The following is a 15649-nucleotide window of genomic DNA, read 5'->3' as shown; positions in this document are numbered from 1 at the left end:
CCAAAAAAATAAAGTCTGACACTGTTTCCACTGTTTCCCCATCTATTTCCCATGAAGTGATGGGACCAGATGCCATGATCTTCGTTTTCTGAATGTTGAGCTTCAAGCCAACCTTTCACGCTCCTCTTTCACTTTCATCAAGAGGCTTTTGAGTTCCTCTTCACTTTCTGCCATAAGGGTGGTGTCATCTGCATATCTGAGGTTATTGATATTTCTCCCAGAAATCTTGATTCCAGCTTGTGCTTCTTCCAGCCCAGCGTTCCTCATGATGTACTCAGCATATAAATTAAATAAGCAGGGTGACAATATACAACCTTGACGTACTCCTTTTCCTATTTGGAACCAGTCTGTTGTTCCATGTCCAGTTCTGACTGTTGCTTCCTGACCTGCATACAGGTTTCTCAAGAGGCAGGTCAGGTGGTCTGGGATTCCCATCTCTTTCAGAATGTTCCACAGTTTATTGTGATCCACACAGTCAAAGGCTTTGGCATAGTCAATGAAGCAGAAATAGATGTTTTTCTGGAACTCTCTTGCTTTCTCCATGATCCAGCAGATGTTGCCAATTTGATCTCTGGTGCCTCTGCCTTTTCTAAAACCTGCTTGAACATCTGGAAGTTCACGGTTCACATATTGCTGAAGCCTGGCTTGGAGAATTTTGAGCATGACTTTACTAGCGTGTGAGATGAGTGCAATTGTGCGGTAGTTTGAGCATTCTTTGGCATTGCCTTTCTTTGGGATTGGAATGAAGACTGACCTTTTCCAGTCCTGTGGCCACTGCTGAGTTTTCCAAATTTGCTGCCATATTGAGTGCAGCACTTTCATGGCATCATCTTTCAGGATTTGAAATAGCCCAACTGGAATTCCATCACCTCCACTAGCTTTGTTCGTCGTGATGCTCTCTAAGGCCCACTTGACTTCACATTCCAAGATGTCTGGTTCCAGGTGAGTGATCACGCCATCGTGATTATCTTGGTCGTGAAGATCTTTTTTGTACAGTTCTTCTGTGTATTCTTGCCATCTCTTCTTAATATCTTCTGCTTCTGTTAGGTCCATACCATTTCTGTCCTTTATCGAGCCCATCTTTGCATGAAATGTTCCCTTGATATCTCTAATTTTCTTGAAAAGATCTCTTGTTTTTCCTATTCTGTTGTTTTCCTCTATTTCTTTGCATTGATTGCTGAGGAAGGCTTTCATATCTCTCCTTGCTATTCTTTGGAACTCTGCATTCAGATGTTTATATCTTTCCTTTTCTCCCTTGCTTTTCGCTTCTCTTCTATTCGCAGCTATTCGTAAGGCCTCCTCAGACAGCCATTTTGCTTTTTTGCATTTCTTTTCCATGGGGATGGTCTTGGTCCCTGTCTCCTGTACGATGTCACAAACCTCCGTCCAGAGTTCATCAGGCACTCTATCAATCAGATCTAGTCCCTTAAATCTATTTCTCACTTCCACTGTATAATCATAAGGGATTCGATTTAGGTCATATCTGAATGGTCTAGTGGTTTTCCCTACTTTCTTCAATTTAAGTCTGAGCCACAGTCAGCTCCTGGTCTTGTTTTTGCTAACTGTATAGAGCTTCTCCATCTTTGGCTGCAAAGAATATAATCAATCTGATTTCGGTGTTGACCATCTGGTGATGTCCACGTGTAGAGTCTTCTCTTGTATTGTTGGAAGAGGGTGTTTCCTATGACCTTACTGAATTTCAAATTGTCCCACTTTTGGTCGGTCAGTCTCATCAACGTTCTTTCAACATGCCTTTGGTAGCTTCCTTGTTATTTGCATGCCAAAATTTTCCAGCATCATCTAGTATATCTCCTGTTCCAGACCTGGAACCAGCCATTTCTCTAAGAACCCTTCTCTTAGCAGGAAAGACTATTTCAATACAAGGATGCTCAGTTTGACTAGGCTGTTCACAGTTTTTAAGATTTTTCAGTGAACAGAGCTAGGATAGCATCACTTCTTTGCATTTATAGATCTATAAATATAAGGTATTTGTATGTGGAATAACAGAAATCAAGGAGTTAAGAATAAAAAAATTTGACCTGAGAAATTCAAAGACTGGTATTGCCATTTATTGAGGTGGGGAACATAGCAAGAAAAGCAAGCCTGGGGAAGGTAATATAAGTTTGGTTTAGACATGTTACATTTGAGATTCCTATTACACCTCCAGGTAGGGGTACCAAGCAAGGAGCTGGATAATAAAAACCAGGAATTCAGCAGAGAAGTTAGGGCCAGGAATAAATCTGACAGTCATCCACCAATAAGTGGAATTAGAACCATGAGACTGGATGGAATCACTCAAGAAGTCAATCACCTGGCTGATTTTTTTTTTTTTTCTCCCCATGGGATTTAATAAAGCGAACAAAAAGAAACAAAGAGAAGAAATTAAACAAAGCATTGTAAATCAGCTATACTTCAAAGGAATTTAAAACAAGAACAGGTTTAACAAAAGGCAAAACTAAAACTTAAGCCTTCACTTCTTCTTGGAATGGTAATGACATACCTGGTGAGTGACTTCTTCTCTCACGGAATCCATGAAATCCTCATCAGTTGGGTAAAGCGCACAGGCAAACATAAAATCCTGCCATATCTAGCAAATCAAATAAGAGGCAATACGGTACTTCCATAGATTTCATTGCACAGAAGGAAATTCTTTGTCCTAAACCTTGGGCATTATCTTTCATGTAAACAAAAATCAACTTAGCCTGATGTGTGTGACCATTTTAGCAGCACAAGGCATGAGGCACTGGGAAAGGCACTTTGCAAACTCTCCAGAACTGTAGGGAAACCTGAGAAGAGAAAATGTTAAGTGGGCAGAAAAGGAAAAAAAAAAAAAAGAGGAATTCAAATAAGGAAACAGTGCTTGTGTCGTGTAGAATAGGAAATTCAGTAAACATTTCTCCCAACCTCTCCTCATTTCTAATTCATTCTAATTTTCACCAGGAATTTGGTTTTGAAAAATGGCCCAGACTGTTAAGAAACGTACTTTTTTAAAAAAATCAAAGAATTAACTTTTCATGGCCAAAAGGATCACTTTATGGACATTTTAGAGAGGAAACCACGTAAGCGCAATTGGGCTTCCCAGGTGGCGCTAGTGGTAAAGACTTCACTTGCTCATGCAGGAGATGCTAAGAGAAATGGGTTCAAACCCTGGGTTGGGAGGATGCCCTGGAGTAGGAAATTGCAACATACTCCAGTATTCTTGCCTGGAGAATCCCAAGGACAGAGGAGCTTGGTGGACTACAGTCCACAGGTTGCAAAGTGCCAGACACGACTCAGGATGCACCCTTCAGGGAGGCCACAAGGAGAGTTGTTTAGGGCACAGAACCATATCTGTTGGCCTGAGTCAGGACTTCAGTTCCACCATATACACACTGTGTGAGTTTGGCAAAGTTAGTTAACCTCTCCACATGCCAGTAAAAGGGGGATAGAGAACAACAGTAATTACCTCATATGGTGGGCATGAAGATGAAATAAAATAGTAAATGCAGAGCACTGAGAACAATGTCCAGAATATTACAGAATATTGACACGTCATGACCATCGGCACTATCAATATTATTAAAATTACTACTCTTCTCTGAAGTGCTTTATATTTTAGAACTGTAAGACTAGAATTAAAAGAACATATTTCCTTTGCTTAACCCTCACCAATGCAAACTATGTTCAGAGGTACTTAATGACAGTATTAAGCACATCTTTTAAAATGTAATCATTTTTATTCTCTCTAGGTCTTGTTAGATCTCCTTAAAGTTAAAAATTTTTAATATTTTACTTCCCTTTTTATGCTTAACCTCTTATCACAAAGAGAGTTACAAAGAAAATATAGATATATGGTTAGATATAACCAATATGCAGAATGTCTATTATGTTAAAATAATCAAATAATTATAATATTTGCTATCAATTATGGCTCTGGGTTTGCTAGATGCCATTTATTTCTCTGCCAAAAAAAAAAAAAAAGTGGAACATCATTCTTGGCTCTGAGAAAACAAGGAATGGGCTATGATACCATTTATATGTGGAATCTAAAATATGACACAAATCAATTTATGAAAGAGAAACATAGACATAGGAAACAAACTTACGGTTGTCAAAGGGGAAGGAGGTGGGGAGGGATAAATTAGGAGTTTAGGATCAGCAAATACAAACTATTACATATCAGATAGATAAACAACAAGGCCCTATTGCACAGCACAGGGAACTTTATTCAATATCCTGTAATAAACCATAATGGAAAAGAATACATATATATATGGATAACTGAATCACATTGTTGTGTACCTGAAACTAGCACAACATTGCAAATAAACTACACCACCACAACAAACAAACAAAGGAAGGCAATATCACCCACTCAGAACACTGGAGGTAAAACTGAGGGTGTGGTAACATATCAACAAAATGGTAAGCTGTCAACTACGTACCATTATTCCCAGTTCATCACAGAGTTCGTAGAATTCATCCTGCTCATAAATTCCTCCTCCCCAAACCCGGAGAACATTCATGTTAGCATCCACAACAGATTGCAAAAGGAGCCGTAACCTACAGAAGAAATTTTTTAAACAAATGCTAATTTAAAATCTTGGGAACATTAAAAAAAAAAAAAAAGAACAAAATTTTAAGAAATATACTGTGGTTGATAAACATATTTCAAATAACTGTTACAAGAACACATTTTAATTATGATGGTTTAGATACAATGCACAGTGAAGAAAATGAGACAAAATCATATACACATTAACTGTAATTGTAATTGACTTCCCTCATAGCTCAGACAGTAGAGAATTCATTTACAATGCAGGACATCCGGGTTTGATCCCTGGGTTGGGAAGATCCCTTGGAGAAGGGAATGGCAACCCACTCCAGTATTCTGGTCTGGAGAATTCCATGGACAGAGGAGCCTGCAGGCTACAGTCCATGGGGTCGCAAAGAATTGGACACGACTGAGCGACTAACACTTGCACGTCACTTTCTAACTGTAACCACATAAAAATAAACTAGAAAAATTAGGAGTGATATCTTTTCTCTGCCTTCTAAATTTTCTGTCATGCTATTACACTATTTTTAAAATTAAATTTTTGTCTTAAAATTATTCCTGTAGTAAACCTTAGAAACTATGTGCTCATTTTATATAACCATTTCAAACTGTAAGACAAAAATAAGAGTCTGAATATTAGTTTCCAGCTCACCCTCATCCTTTTTTTTTTTTTAAACAGTTCCTCCAGTCCAGTACCCCCTTATCTAATAAATTTCCTTCTTGCTCTAATTCCTATTTACATCAGCTTCAGGAAAGTTTAGAAATTTGCATCCACCTTGACAGCATGTACCTTTCATTTCCAGAACGGCACCCAGAAGGGAAGGAAAAAGTCCAATAAGAGGAAGGCCATGGACCCAGAGCACTGTGCTCCTGGTAAAGACACCTACGGGCAATTTTACTAACTGACCCGGTTGTGCTGTACAGTCGCCACCAAAACCTACCGGGAGCGGAGTTTAAGTGGTAGCTGCTCAGTCATGTTTGACTCTTTGCAACCCCATGGACTGTAGCCCACCAAGCTCCTCTGTCCATGGAATTCTCCAGACAAGAATATTGAAGTGGGTTGCCATTTCCTTCTCCAGGGGAGCTTTCCAGGTGGTACTAGTGGTAAAGAACCCTCTGCCAATGCAGGAGATGAAAGAGACAATCCCTGGGTTCAATCCCTGGGTTCGAAACATCCTCTAGAGAAAGGCATTGCAATCCATTCCAGTATTCTTGCCTGGAGAATTCCATGGACAGAGGAGCCTGGTGTGCTGGGTCACAAAGAGTCAGACACAACTGAAGTGACTTAGCATGCCTGCACTCCAGGGGGTCTTCCCAACCCAGGGATCAAACCTGGGCCTCTTGCATTGCAGGTAAATGCATCTGAGTCACCTGGGTGGAGAGGAGACAGCAAATTTCCGTGCTCTGTCTGGAGAATGATTTTATTTTCATATGAAATTCAAAAATATTACACATTTTAAAGTAAAAGGATATTACTATAAATACAACTTTTGGCAAAATTAGAGTTCAAATATACCAACCACATCTACATTCTAAACAAAATATACCTCAATGCATATCTGTATAAGTAAGTCCATCACTTCATGGCAAATAGATGGGGAAACAGTGGAAACAGTGTCAGACTTTATTTTTGGGGGCTCTAAAATCACTGCAGATGGTGATTGCAGCCATGAAATTAAAAGACGCTTACTTCTTGGAAGGAAAGTTATTACCAACCTAGATAGCATATTAAAAAGCAGAGACATTACTTTGCCAAAAAAGGTCCAGCTAGTCAAGGCTATGGTTTTTCTAGTAGTCATGTATAGATGTGAGAGTTGGACTGTAAAGAAAGCTGAGCACTGAAGAATTGATGCTTTTGAACTGTGGTGCTGGAGAAGACTCTTGAGAGTCCCTTGGACTATAAGCAGATCCAACCAGTCCATCCTAAAGGAGATCAGTCCTGGGTGTTCATTGGAAGGACTGATGCTGAAGCTGAAACTGCAATACTTTGGCCACCTGATGGGAAGAGCTGACTCATTTGAAAAGACCCTGATGCCGGGAAAGATTGAGGGCAGGCGGAGAAGGGGACGACAGAGGATGAGATGGTTGGATGGCATCACTGACTCAAAGGACATGAGTTTGGGTGGACTCCGGGAGTTGGTGATGGACAGGGAGGCCTGGCGTCCTGCAGTCCAGGGGTCACAGTCGGACACGACTGAGTGACTAAACTGAAGTGAACTGAAATGTGTTTATTTTCAGCTGACAAAGCTTATTTTTACTATTACAAAGATAGCAGTTTAAATAGCTAATCAGGAAATATTTTCTTCCTAACTTCTATTCTCAGAGCTTCAGAAAAACACTTTGAAGATTTCTTTAGTTCTTTTTATTAAAGGACAATAAACATCAAGAATGTGTAAATATCTTAACATGAAGAAGTAAATAGTTTTGATAAAGCATTGAATTACCATTTACCATTTTTTTGGTAAAGCATACCAAACAAACCAAAAGAAAAAAAACCCATGGTATTCTTCAAAAAAAATTTTTAAGTCAAATTTAATCATCTTTTTTTACTGGGCTAACTATCCAAGATGCACATTAGCCATTTTCTTGTTCCTCTAGAAACAATTTATAAAAGTTAGATGGTTTCAGCAGTCTCAAATCGTTTAGCTGTACGATGGCCTATAGCTCATGAGAATGAAATGACTTAAAATTTTTTTCCATTCTAGAATTTTCACCATCCTAGAATTATATGTTACCTTTTGGTTCCTTCCACCAGAACAAAAAAATAACATAAAATAAAATGAGTAGCCCTTAAGCTCTGTGGGGTTGATAATAATAAGAGGAACAAGAAATAAAAGATGATAACTTACATGGCAGAGGTTACTCTATCCTGGAATGAATCTGCAGGGATCCAATTCGAGCCTTTCAGAAATATGGGAAGTCCATTAATTTTGAAGTAGAAACTCAGACCAGGAGAATTTTGTATGGGCTCTTCTACAAGTTCCACTGTCCTAAAATAAACCTATTGTTAACAGAATTAAATAATGAATATAAAATTTAAAACATAAGCATATGCCAAAACAAAACTATATTATTTACTATATTACTCTTACATGAGTTTTTTTTAAAAAGCCAACTTCTGAGCAGTTTATATGAACATAATTTAGTGTTAATTTTCTATCCACTTGAAGCACTTAATGTGAAAGAGAATTTTTAAGAAAATATATATATAAATCATTGCCAGATTCTGTTATTTCTCTTTGAAAAGAAAAACACAGAAACCATTAAAGAGTGAAAATATATTGTAATCTTTCCCATGAAGTAGCATTTGCAATAATGTCAAAAAATATATATTTGAGATAACATTTCAAAATTAAAAGAAAAATTAATACTACTTCACAAAAGTGGGGGAGAAAATTCACCAGTTAAGCAGATACATCTTTGAAAAACACGTTCTCATTAGAGTGCTGTTAAAATCTGTCAAAATGTGCATCTTACAATCAAAGAAAGACAGCACAAGGTATTTCATTATTTAACAATTTTCCGTCTTAGGAGCTCAATATTATAAAAACCATTTTGTTTAATGGGCAATTTAATCCTAACTAATTATCCATCAAACTCAATGTCTGAGAGAGCACAAGTAGAGAGACTGGAAATCTGAGTGATGTTTCAACTGGAAGAAGGGACGGAAGCACAAAGTCCAGCGTTACCATTGCTGCATGAGAAGCCAAGATCTTTGTTCCAGAGACAGTCCAGCCAGTTTTCTCCCAGTTAAGCAAGAGCAGCAAACTAGAAAAGACTATTCTTATCCAAACCTTCATTCTTTCCAGCCATAAACTGGATCAAGGAATGAGGGATAGTTCCATACCAATAAAGCCTCACCTTGAAAACAAGATCATGCATTTCTTCTCTAACTAAAAATAATTAATAGATCAACTTATTTCATGCAGTCAAAGTGCCCACTGTTCTTCCACTTTCTGACACTTGCCCTAATTAATATAACATAATAAAAGATACCAGAGTTAACTTTGTAAGAAGACACAGAACACATCCTTGAAGAGGATGATCTTGACATGGAATTACCACATCTGCTTTAGGATGCAAAAATGTTATTTTAAAAAATGGTTGTTTTCAGAGGTAACTTTAAAACATCTTGATGGTAGTTTCAAACATCTAGAACAACAGTTATTTAAGTGTGACTAGGGGACCATACAGGATTCCTGGGAACCTTTCAAGGGGATCTCTGAGTTTGAACTGAGTTCAAAACTATCTTTGCAGTAAAGCTAAAACATTATGTGCCTTTTTCACTCTTACTCTTTTGAGGGAACAGTGGAATTTTCCAGATGCTACAAGATGTGTGATGACATCATTCTGACAGCTAATGGAATGCGTGTTTGTATATTCTGGTGTGTTCTATAGCAGAGGTTGAGGGTATAAAGAGGTACGTTTTCAGAGATTAGCTTAATGTGTTCTCAGTACTACTCTGCTCTTACTAGCTGTTGTTGGTTATTCCTGCTATAATCTCTGTAGCATCATTCCTGTTCAATAAATTCTTATTTTTAAAGCCAAAGTTTTCCCTGCAACTTACACAGAAACACAAAAGGACGAGGTACCTTTTGTTAACTTCTTCAAGTAATAATTTTTAAGTTTTCAAATAAAAAGAAATTTTGATTTTTGAGATTCATTTAATGATACTTCATCTCATTCTAAAAGAAAACCTACTTATAATGCTTTTCCTAATTTTTATCTTAAATTATTATCTTAGAATGGGACTAGAAGATAAACATTCTCACCTACCACCACACTGTCTACATTTAAAAGTGCTGGAAAAATGAAACTGACTTATCAGAGAGTCTTGTGACTCAAGGAAGGGAGGAGTCTACTCCAAAGAAACTGGGAAAAATAATAAGAAACGAGATTGTGATGAAAGGCATGTTCCCTTCAACTTTATAGATGTTAATAATTTATCTTACGGTGCATTATGCAATTGCAGAAGGAAATGGCAACCCACTCCAGTACTCTTGCCTGGAGAATCCCATGGACAGAAGAGCCTGGCGGGCTACAGTCCAAGGAGCTGCAAAGAGTTGGACACAACTGAAGCGACTTAGCACGCACACATTATGCAATGGAACATTTAAATAATAATAATACTTATGGTGCCAGTAACATTGTAGTATCATTTTGAGACCAATCATTCCAAGTATAAAGAAAAAGAAATTGGATATTTTGAACTTAGATGCGATAAGCTCTTCTAAAGGCTAATACAGTCTTTACTACACTGCAGTACATTGTTTATGTCATATTATAACATTGTTCAAACTAGAAATGAAAAAAGCCACTAGTACATCTCATAGGGTCAGTTATCACACTGCTGCTGGAGAAGCACACATATGAGCTCAGAGAGTTTCAGAGGGTAACATTGCTGGTGCCTTGGCAGAAATCAAGGCAGTGTCTCCAATTTGTGCCAGCAGTCGTTATATTCCTCACCTTCATGCATTTACTGGTGGGAGGAGCCAGTTTCACTTAAGGATGTCCTTGATAAAGCAACAGAAAATCATTAATTCTATTAAATCCCAATCTTGAATACACATCATCATTACTAGTCTGTGTGATGAAACGATGAAATGGGAACTATGAATAAAGCATTATGCAGGATGGATGTCTTCAGGAAAAGCATCTGGGCCACAGTTTGAGTTGTAAGCTGAATTAGCCATCTGGTTCATAAAGCTTTATTTTAACTTGAAAGAACCACCGGACAAATTATGTTTATTCAGATTGGTGACTTGCTAGACATTTTCTTGAAAATGACTGAGTCTTGTCATTTCAAGGCAAATAACAGTTAAAAATTAGGATTTAGGAAAACCTGTACCCCCGCCAAGATCTTGAGAACTTCCCAATACTTAAAAACATTTCAGAAATTATTGACCATGATATTAACAAATATAAATGTGTGGAAGGACTGATGCTAAAGCTGAAACTGCAATACTTTGGCCACCTCATGCGACAAATTGACTCACTGGAAAAGACTCTGATGCTGGGAAGGATTGGGGGCGGGAGGAGAAGGGGACGACAGAGAATGAGATGGCTGGATGGCATCACCGACTCGATGGACATGAGTCTGAGTGAACTCCAGGAGTTGGTGATGGACAGGGAGGCCTGGCGTGCTGTGATTCATGGGGTCGCAAAGAGTTGGACATGACCGACCGACTGAACTGAAATGTGCTTTTTATATACTGAAATAGTTTAACATCTGGAAACATTTAAAAATCTCCAGACATCAACATTTTTCAAATAACCCATACATTATATTACAATATCATACATGCATAAAAGACCCATCACAACGCAAGCCCAGAAATAAACTCACGCGCCCATGGTCAATTACTCTTTAACAAAGAAGGCAAGAATATACAATGGGAAAAAGTCTCTTCAGCAAGTGGTGCTGGGAAAGCTGTAAATCAGTGCATGTAAACCAGTGAAGTTAGAACACACCCTAACACAATACACAAAAATAAACTCAAAATGGCTTAAAGACCAATGGCTAAACAGAAGACCTAAGACCATAACACTCCTAGCAGAGAGCACAGGCAAAACATCCTCTGACACAAATCAAACCAAAGTTCTCTTAGGCTGGTCTCCCAAGGCAACAGAAATAAAAGCTAAAATAAACAAATGGGATCTAATCAAATTTATAACTTTTTGCACAGCAAAGGAAACCATACCATAAACAAAACAAAAAGAACCTATGGACTGGGGAAAAAAATGTTTGTAGATGATGTGACTGAGAAGGGATTAATCTCCAAAATTTACAAAAAGCTCATGCTTCCAGGGCTTCCCTGGTGGATCAGACGGTAAAGGGTCAGCCTGCAATGCAGGACACCTTGGTTCGATCCCTGGGTTGGGAAGATCCCCTGGAGAAGGAAATGGCAACCCACTCCAGTACTCTTGCCTGGAAAATTCGATGGACAGAGGAGCCTGGTAGGCTACAGTCCATGGGGTCGCAAAGATTTGGACACAACTGAGCGACTTCACTTAGTACTTCATGCAGCTCAATATAAAAAAATCAAGTAACCCAATCAAAAGATAGCCAGAAGACCGAAACTGGCATTTCTCCAAAGAACGGATACAGATGGCCAACAGCCACAGGAAGAGATGCTCAACATTGCTAATTATTCAGTTCAGTTCAGTTCAGTCGCTCAGTCGTGTCCAACTCTCTGCGACCCCATGAATCACAGCACGCCAGGCCTCCCTGTCCATCACCAACTCCCGGAGTTCACTCAAACTCATGTCCATCGAGTCGGTGATGCCATCCAGCTATCTCATTCTCTGTCGTCCCCTTCTCCTCCCGCCCCCAACCTTTCCCAGCATCAGAGTCTTTTCCAGTGAGTCAACTCGTCGCATGAGGTGGCCAAAGTATTGCAGTTTCAGCTTTAGCATCAGTCCTTCCAATGAACACCCAGGACTGATCTCCTTTCGGATGGACTGTTTGGATCTCCTTGCAGTCCAAGGGACTCTCAAGAGTCTTCTCCAACACCACAGTTCAAAAGGATCAATTCTTCGGCGATCAGCTTTCCTTATAGTCCAACTCTCACATCCATACATGATCACTGGAAAAACCATATCAACTAGATGGACCCTTGTTGGCAAAGTAATGTCTCTGCTTTTTAATATATTATCAAGGTTGGTCATAACTTTCCTTCCAAGGAGCAAGCATCTTTTAATTTCATGGCTGCAATCAGCATCTGCAGTGATTTTGGAGCCAAAAAAAATAAAGTCTGACACTGTTTCCACTGTTTCCCCATCTATTTCCCATGAAGTGATGGGACCAGATGCCATGATCTTCGTTTTCTGAATGTTGAGCTTCAAGCCAACCTTTTCACTCTCCTCTTTCACTTTCATCAAGAGGCTTTTGAGTTCTTCTTCACTTTCTGCCATGAGGGTGGTGTCATCTGCATATCTGAGGTTATTGATATTTCTCCCGGCAATCTTGATTCCAGCTTGTGCTTCTTCCAGCCCAGCGTTCCTCATGATGTACTCTGCATATAAGTTAAATAAGCAGGGTGACAATATACAGCCTTGACGTACTCCTTTTCCTATTTGGAACCAGTCTGTTGTTCCATCTCCAGTTCTAACTGTTGCTTCCTGACCTGCATACAGGTATCAGCATAGCTACTTTTTATCTTTATAGCCAAATGTGTATTTAGTGTATCCGATAAATACTAATGGGTTTCCCATGTGGCACTAGTGTAAAAGAATCTGCCTGCCAATGCAGGAGACACAGAGACACAAGTTCGGTCCCTGGGTCAGGAAGATCCCCTGGAGAAGCAACCCACTCTCGTATTCTTGCCTGGAAAATTTCATGGATAGAGGGGCCTGGTGGGCTGCAGTACATAGAGTTACACAAAGTCGGACATGAGTGAAGCGACCTAGCACCACAGATACTAGAGAGGATCACTTTATAACATAACCTCTTCTATATGACAAAATTACTTTCAGTAATAATGAAATAAATGAATAATGATAATGGCCAGAAAAAATACAGACACTGAAAGTTTTTATTTAAATGCCATATGAATAACCATACCATTTCTGAAGTAAAATAAATATCAGAGTATAAAAACTACTGGATTTATAAATTTATATTATCTACAATACTTTGGCCACCTCATGCGACGAGTTGACTCACTGGAAAAGACTATGATGCTGGGAAAGGTTGGGGGCGGGAGGAGAAGGGGACGACGGAGAATGAGATGGCTGGATGGCATCACCGACTCTGTGGACATGAGTTTGAGTGAACTCCGGGAGTTGGTGATGGACAGGGAGGCCTGGCGTGCTGTGATTCGTGGGGTCGCGGAGAGTCGGACACGACTGAGCGACTGAACTGAACTGATAAATAATAATTTACAAATTATTATTTGTAATATTTACATCCGTCCGTTCCGTTCAGTCGCTCAGTCGTGTCCGACTCTTTGCGACCCCGTGGACTGTAGCCTACCAGGCTTCTCCGTCCATGGGATTCTCCAGGCAAGAATACTGGAGTGGGTTACCATTTCCATACTTGTCTTTATTTACATATTTACATACTGGTTTGCTATACTGATGGATAATAATATTTGCTATTTTGTGCCTTAACTTCTAAGAATGTCAAGAACCTTGCCAAAACTGATCTTTACATGTATATGTTCGACAAAGAATACAGTCAGATTTGTCAGTCTATCCTTGAAGAGTTGATAGAAAAACATCTGTTAATTTTAATTTAAAAATGCTTTTTCAGATGAATCTAAAGATATGCAAATATTTTGGGAAATATTAGACAAAGGTAAGTTTTGTCCAGATACATAAAAATTCAACTTCACATTAAATTCCAAAAAATGCAGTAGTATCCATGTCTCTTTCCTTGAGATCCATTCAAACTGCTCACAAATGCCCCTGGTGTTAAAAAAATTTCCACTTCTCAAGTATTTCTCCAGCATAATCAGAGAAAATGGCTGAAGGACAGTGAACACAAATATTTGATCTATTGCTTTAAAACAAGCCTCCAGTTCTTGGTGAAAATGGCTGGGACATTCAACCTCACTATTTTGATTTCTTCAGGCAATGTAAGATCAGCATTTCTTGTTGCTTCTCCTGACACTCCTCTTTAAATTTGGGAGTTTTTTTACTATGTAAATGTTCATTTCTTTTGCAAAAAGAAATATTTTGTTTTTGCAAAATAAATAGGCTTCAATTTTTTTAAGAGTTTTAAAAGCTTGGAATCTCACTGTACATTGTTCAAAGCATATATATTTGTATCTGATTAACCTCATCTACAATTCTACACTAGGGAGAGAAAAAATACAGAAGAGAAAAGCCACACTAGCAGAGGACACAAATGAGTTGATTCATACATGCCACATTTTCTTTGACTCACACAGGACTTCAAAGCCGAGATTAACTTTTCAAAATTCAGCCTTCTGGTGCCCTAGCTTCATAACGAGCATTCTTTTTGTTTAGGAAAGACTTTCTGCAGCTTTTTTCAATGATGCATTGAGATTAAAAAGAATGAATAAAATTTTTCCAAATTTCCAGAAAACTTCACACATGAAGAGATATTTCTGGGCTTTCCTGATGGCTCAGTGGTAAAGAATCTACTTTTCAATGCAGGAAACATGCGTTTGATCCCTGGACCAGGAAACCCCACATGCCTCAGAGCAACTAAGCCTGTGAGCCATAACTACTGAACTGTGCCCTAGAGCCCATGTTCCCCAACAAGAGAAGCCACCACAAAAAGAAGCCCATGCACTGCAACTAGAGAGTAGCCCCTGTTTGCGAGAACTTCAAAAAAGCCCATGTGGCAATGAAGGCCCAGCACAGACAAAAATTATTAATTTTTTTGAAAAAGAGATGTTTCCAAAAGAGAAAATTCTGCAAGTTTCAAAGAGTGATTTTCAGGAGGCAGAAGTAAAATTTGGGATTAATCTCCTTGATTGTTGTATGAACTCCACTGTTGATACCGGAGAAGGCAATGGCAATGGAGTGGGTACTCCAGTACTCTTGCCTGGAAAATCCCATGGACGGAGGTTGCTAAGAGTCAGACACAACTGAGTGACTTCACTTTAACTTTTCACTTTCATGCATTGGAGAAGGAAATAGCAACACACTCCAGTGTTCTTGCCTGGAGAATCCCAAGGACGGGGGAGCCTGGTGGGCTGCCATCTATGGGGTCACACAGAGTCAGACATGACTGAAGCGACTTAGCAGCAGCAGCAGCACTGTTGATACTGGCCACATATGCAGTACTCTTATGGAGCTAACCGCGACAGAGGTTTATAAAAAACGATCCAGGTATTTTAAGATACCTGTGAGTACAACAGCAGTCCTCCCAGAAATAGAAGAATACTTATTTCAACTCTATCACTCTAGGGACATATCTGATTAACGCACACATTTGATTTCTGTATGGAGCATTTGGAGTGCTACCAAAAAGAATTCCAAGCTACTTTGGGGTTTTTTAATAACTGTCACCACTGATGTCACGTTTTACTTTGATTCCTTAGGTTTTAAAACAATTATCTAGTAAAAAAAAATTAATTTCAATTCTAAAGATATTAAAATTAGCAAAACATCTCATATGTACTCAGTCGCTTCAGTCAT

At 38.9% G+C, this 15649-nt stretch overlaps 1 protein-coding gene across 1 annotated transcript in view; it reads right to left on the bottom strand.

Moving 5' to 3' along the window:
• Positions 1–15649, bottom strand: part of MANBA (mannosidase beta) — a 125394-nt gene that overhangs the window by 62889 nt on the left and 46856 nt on the right. Inside the window, exons 8-10 of the mRNA XM_055434296.2 lie at positions 7387–7538; positions 4425–4542; positions 2501–2587 (exon numbers count right to left, since the gene is read on the bottom strand). Coding sequence (XP_055290271.2) covers positions 2501–2587; positions 4425–4542; positions 7387–7538 — 357 coding nt within the window. The remainder of the gene's footprint in view (positions 1–2500; positions 2588–4424; positions 4543–7386; positions 7539–15649) is intronic.

This window comes from Moschus berezovskii, chromosome 5 (genome assembly GCF_049115385.1).
Source record: "Moschus berezovskii isolate FMDL1 chromosome 5, NW_MosBer_1.0, whole genome shotgun sequence".
Lineage (NCBI taxonomy): Eukaryota > Metazoa > Chordata > Mammalia > Artiodactyla > Moschidae > Moschus > Moschus berezovskii.
This window is presented reverse-complemented; position numbering and strand designations above follow the sequence as displayed.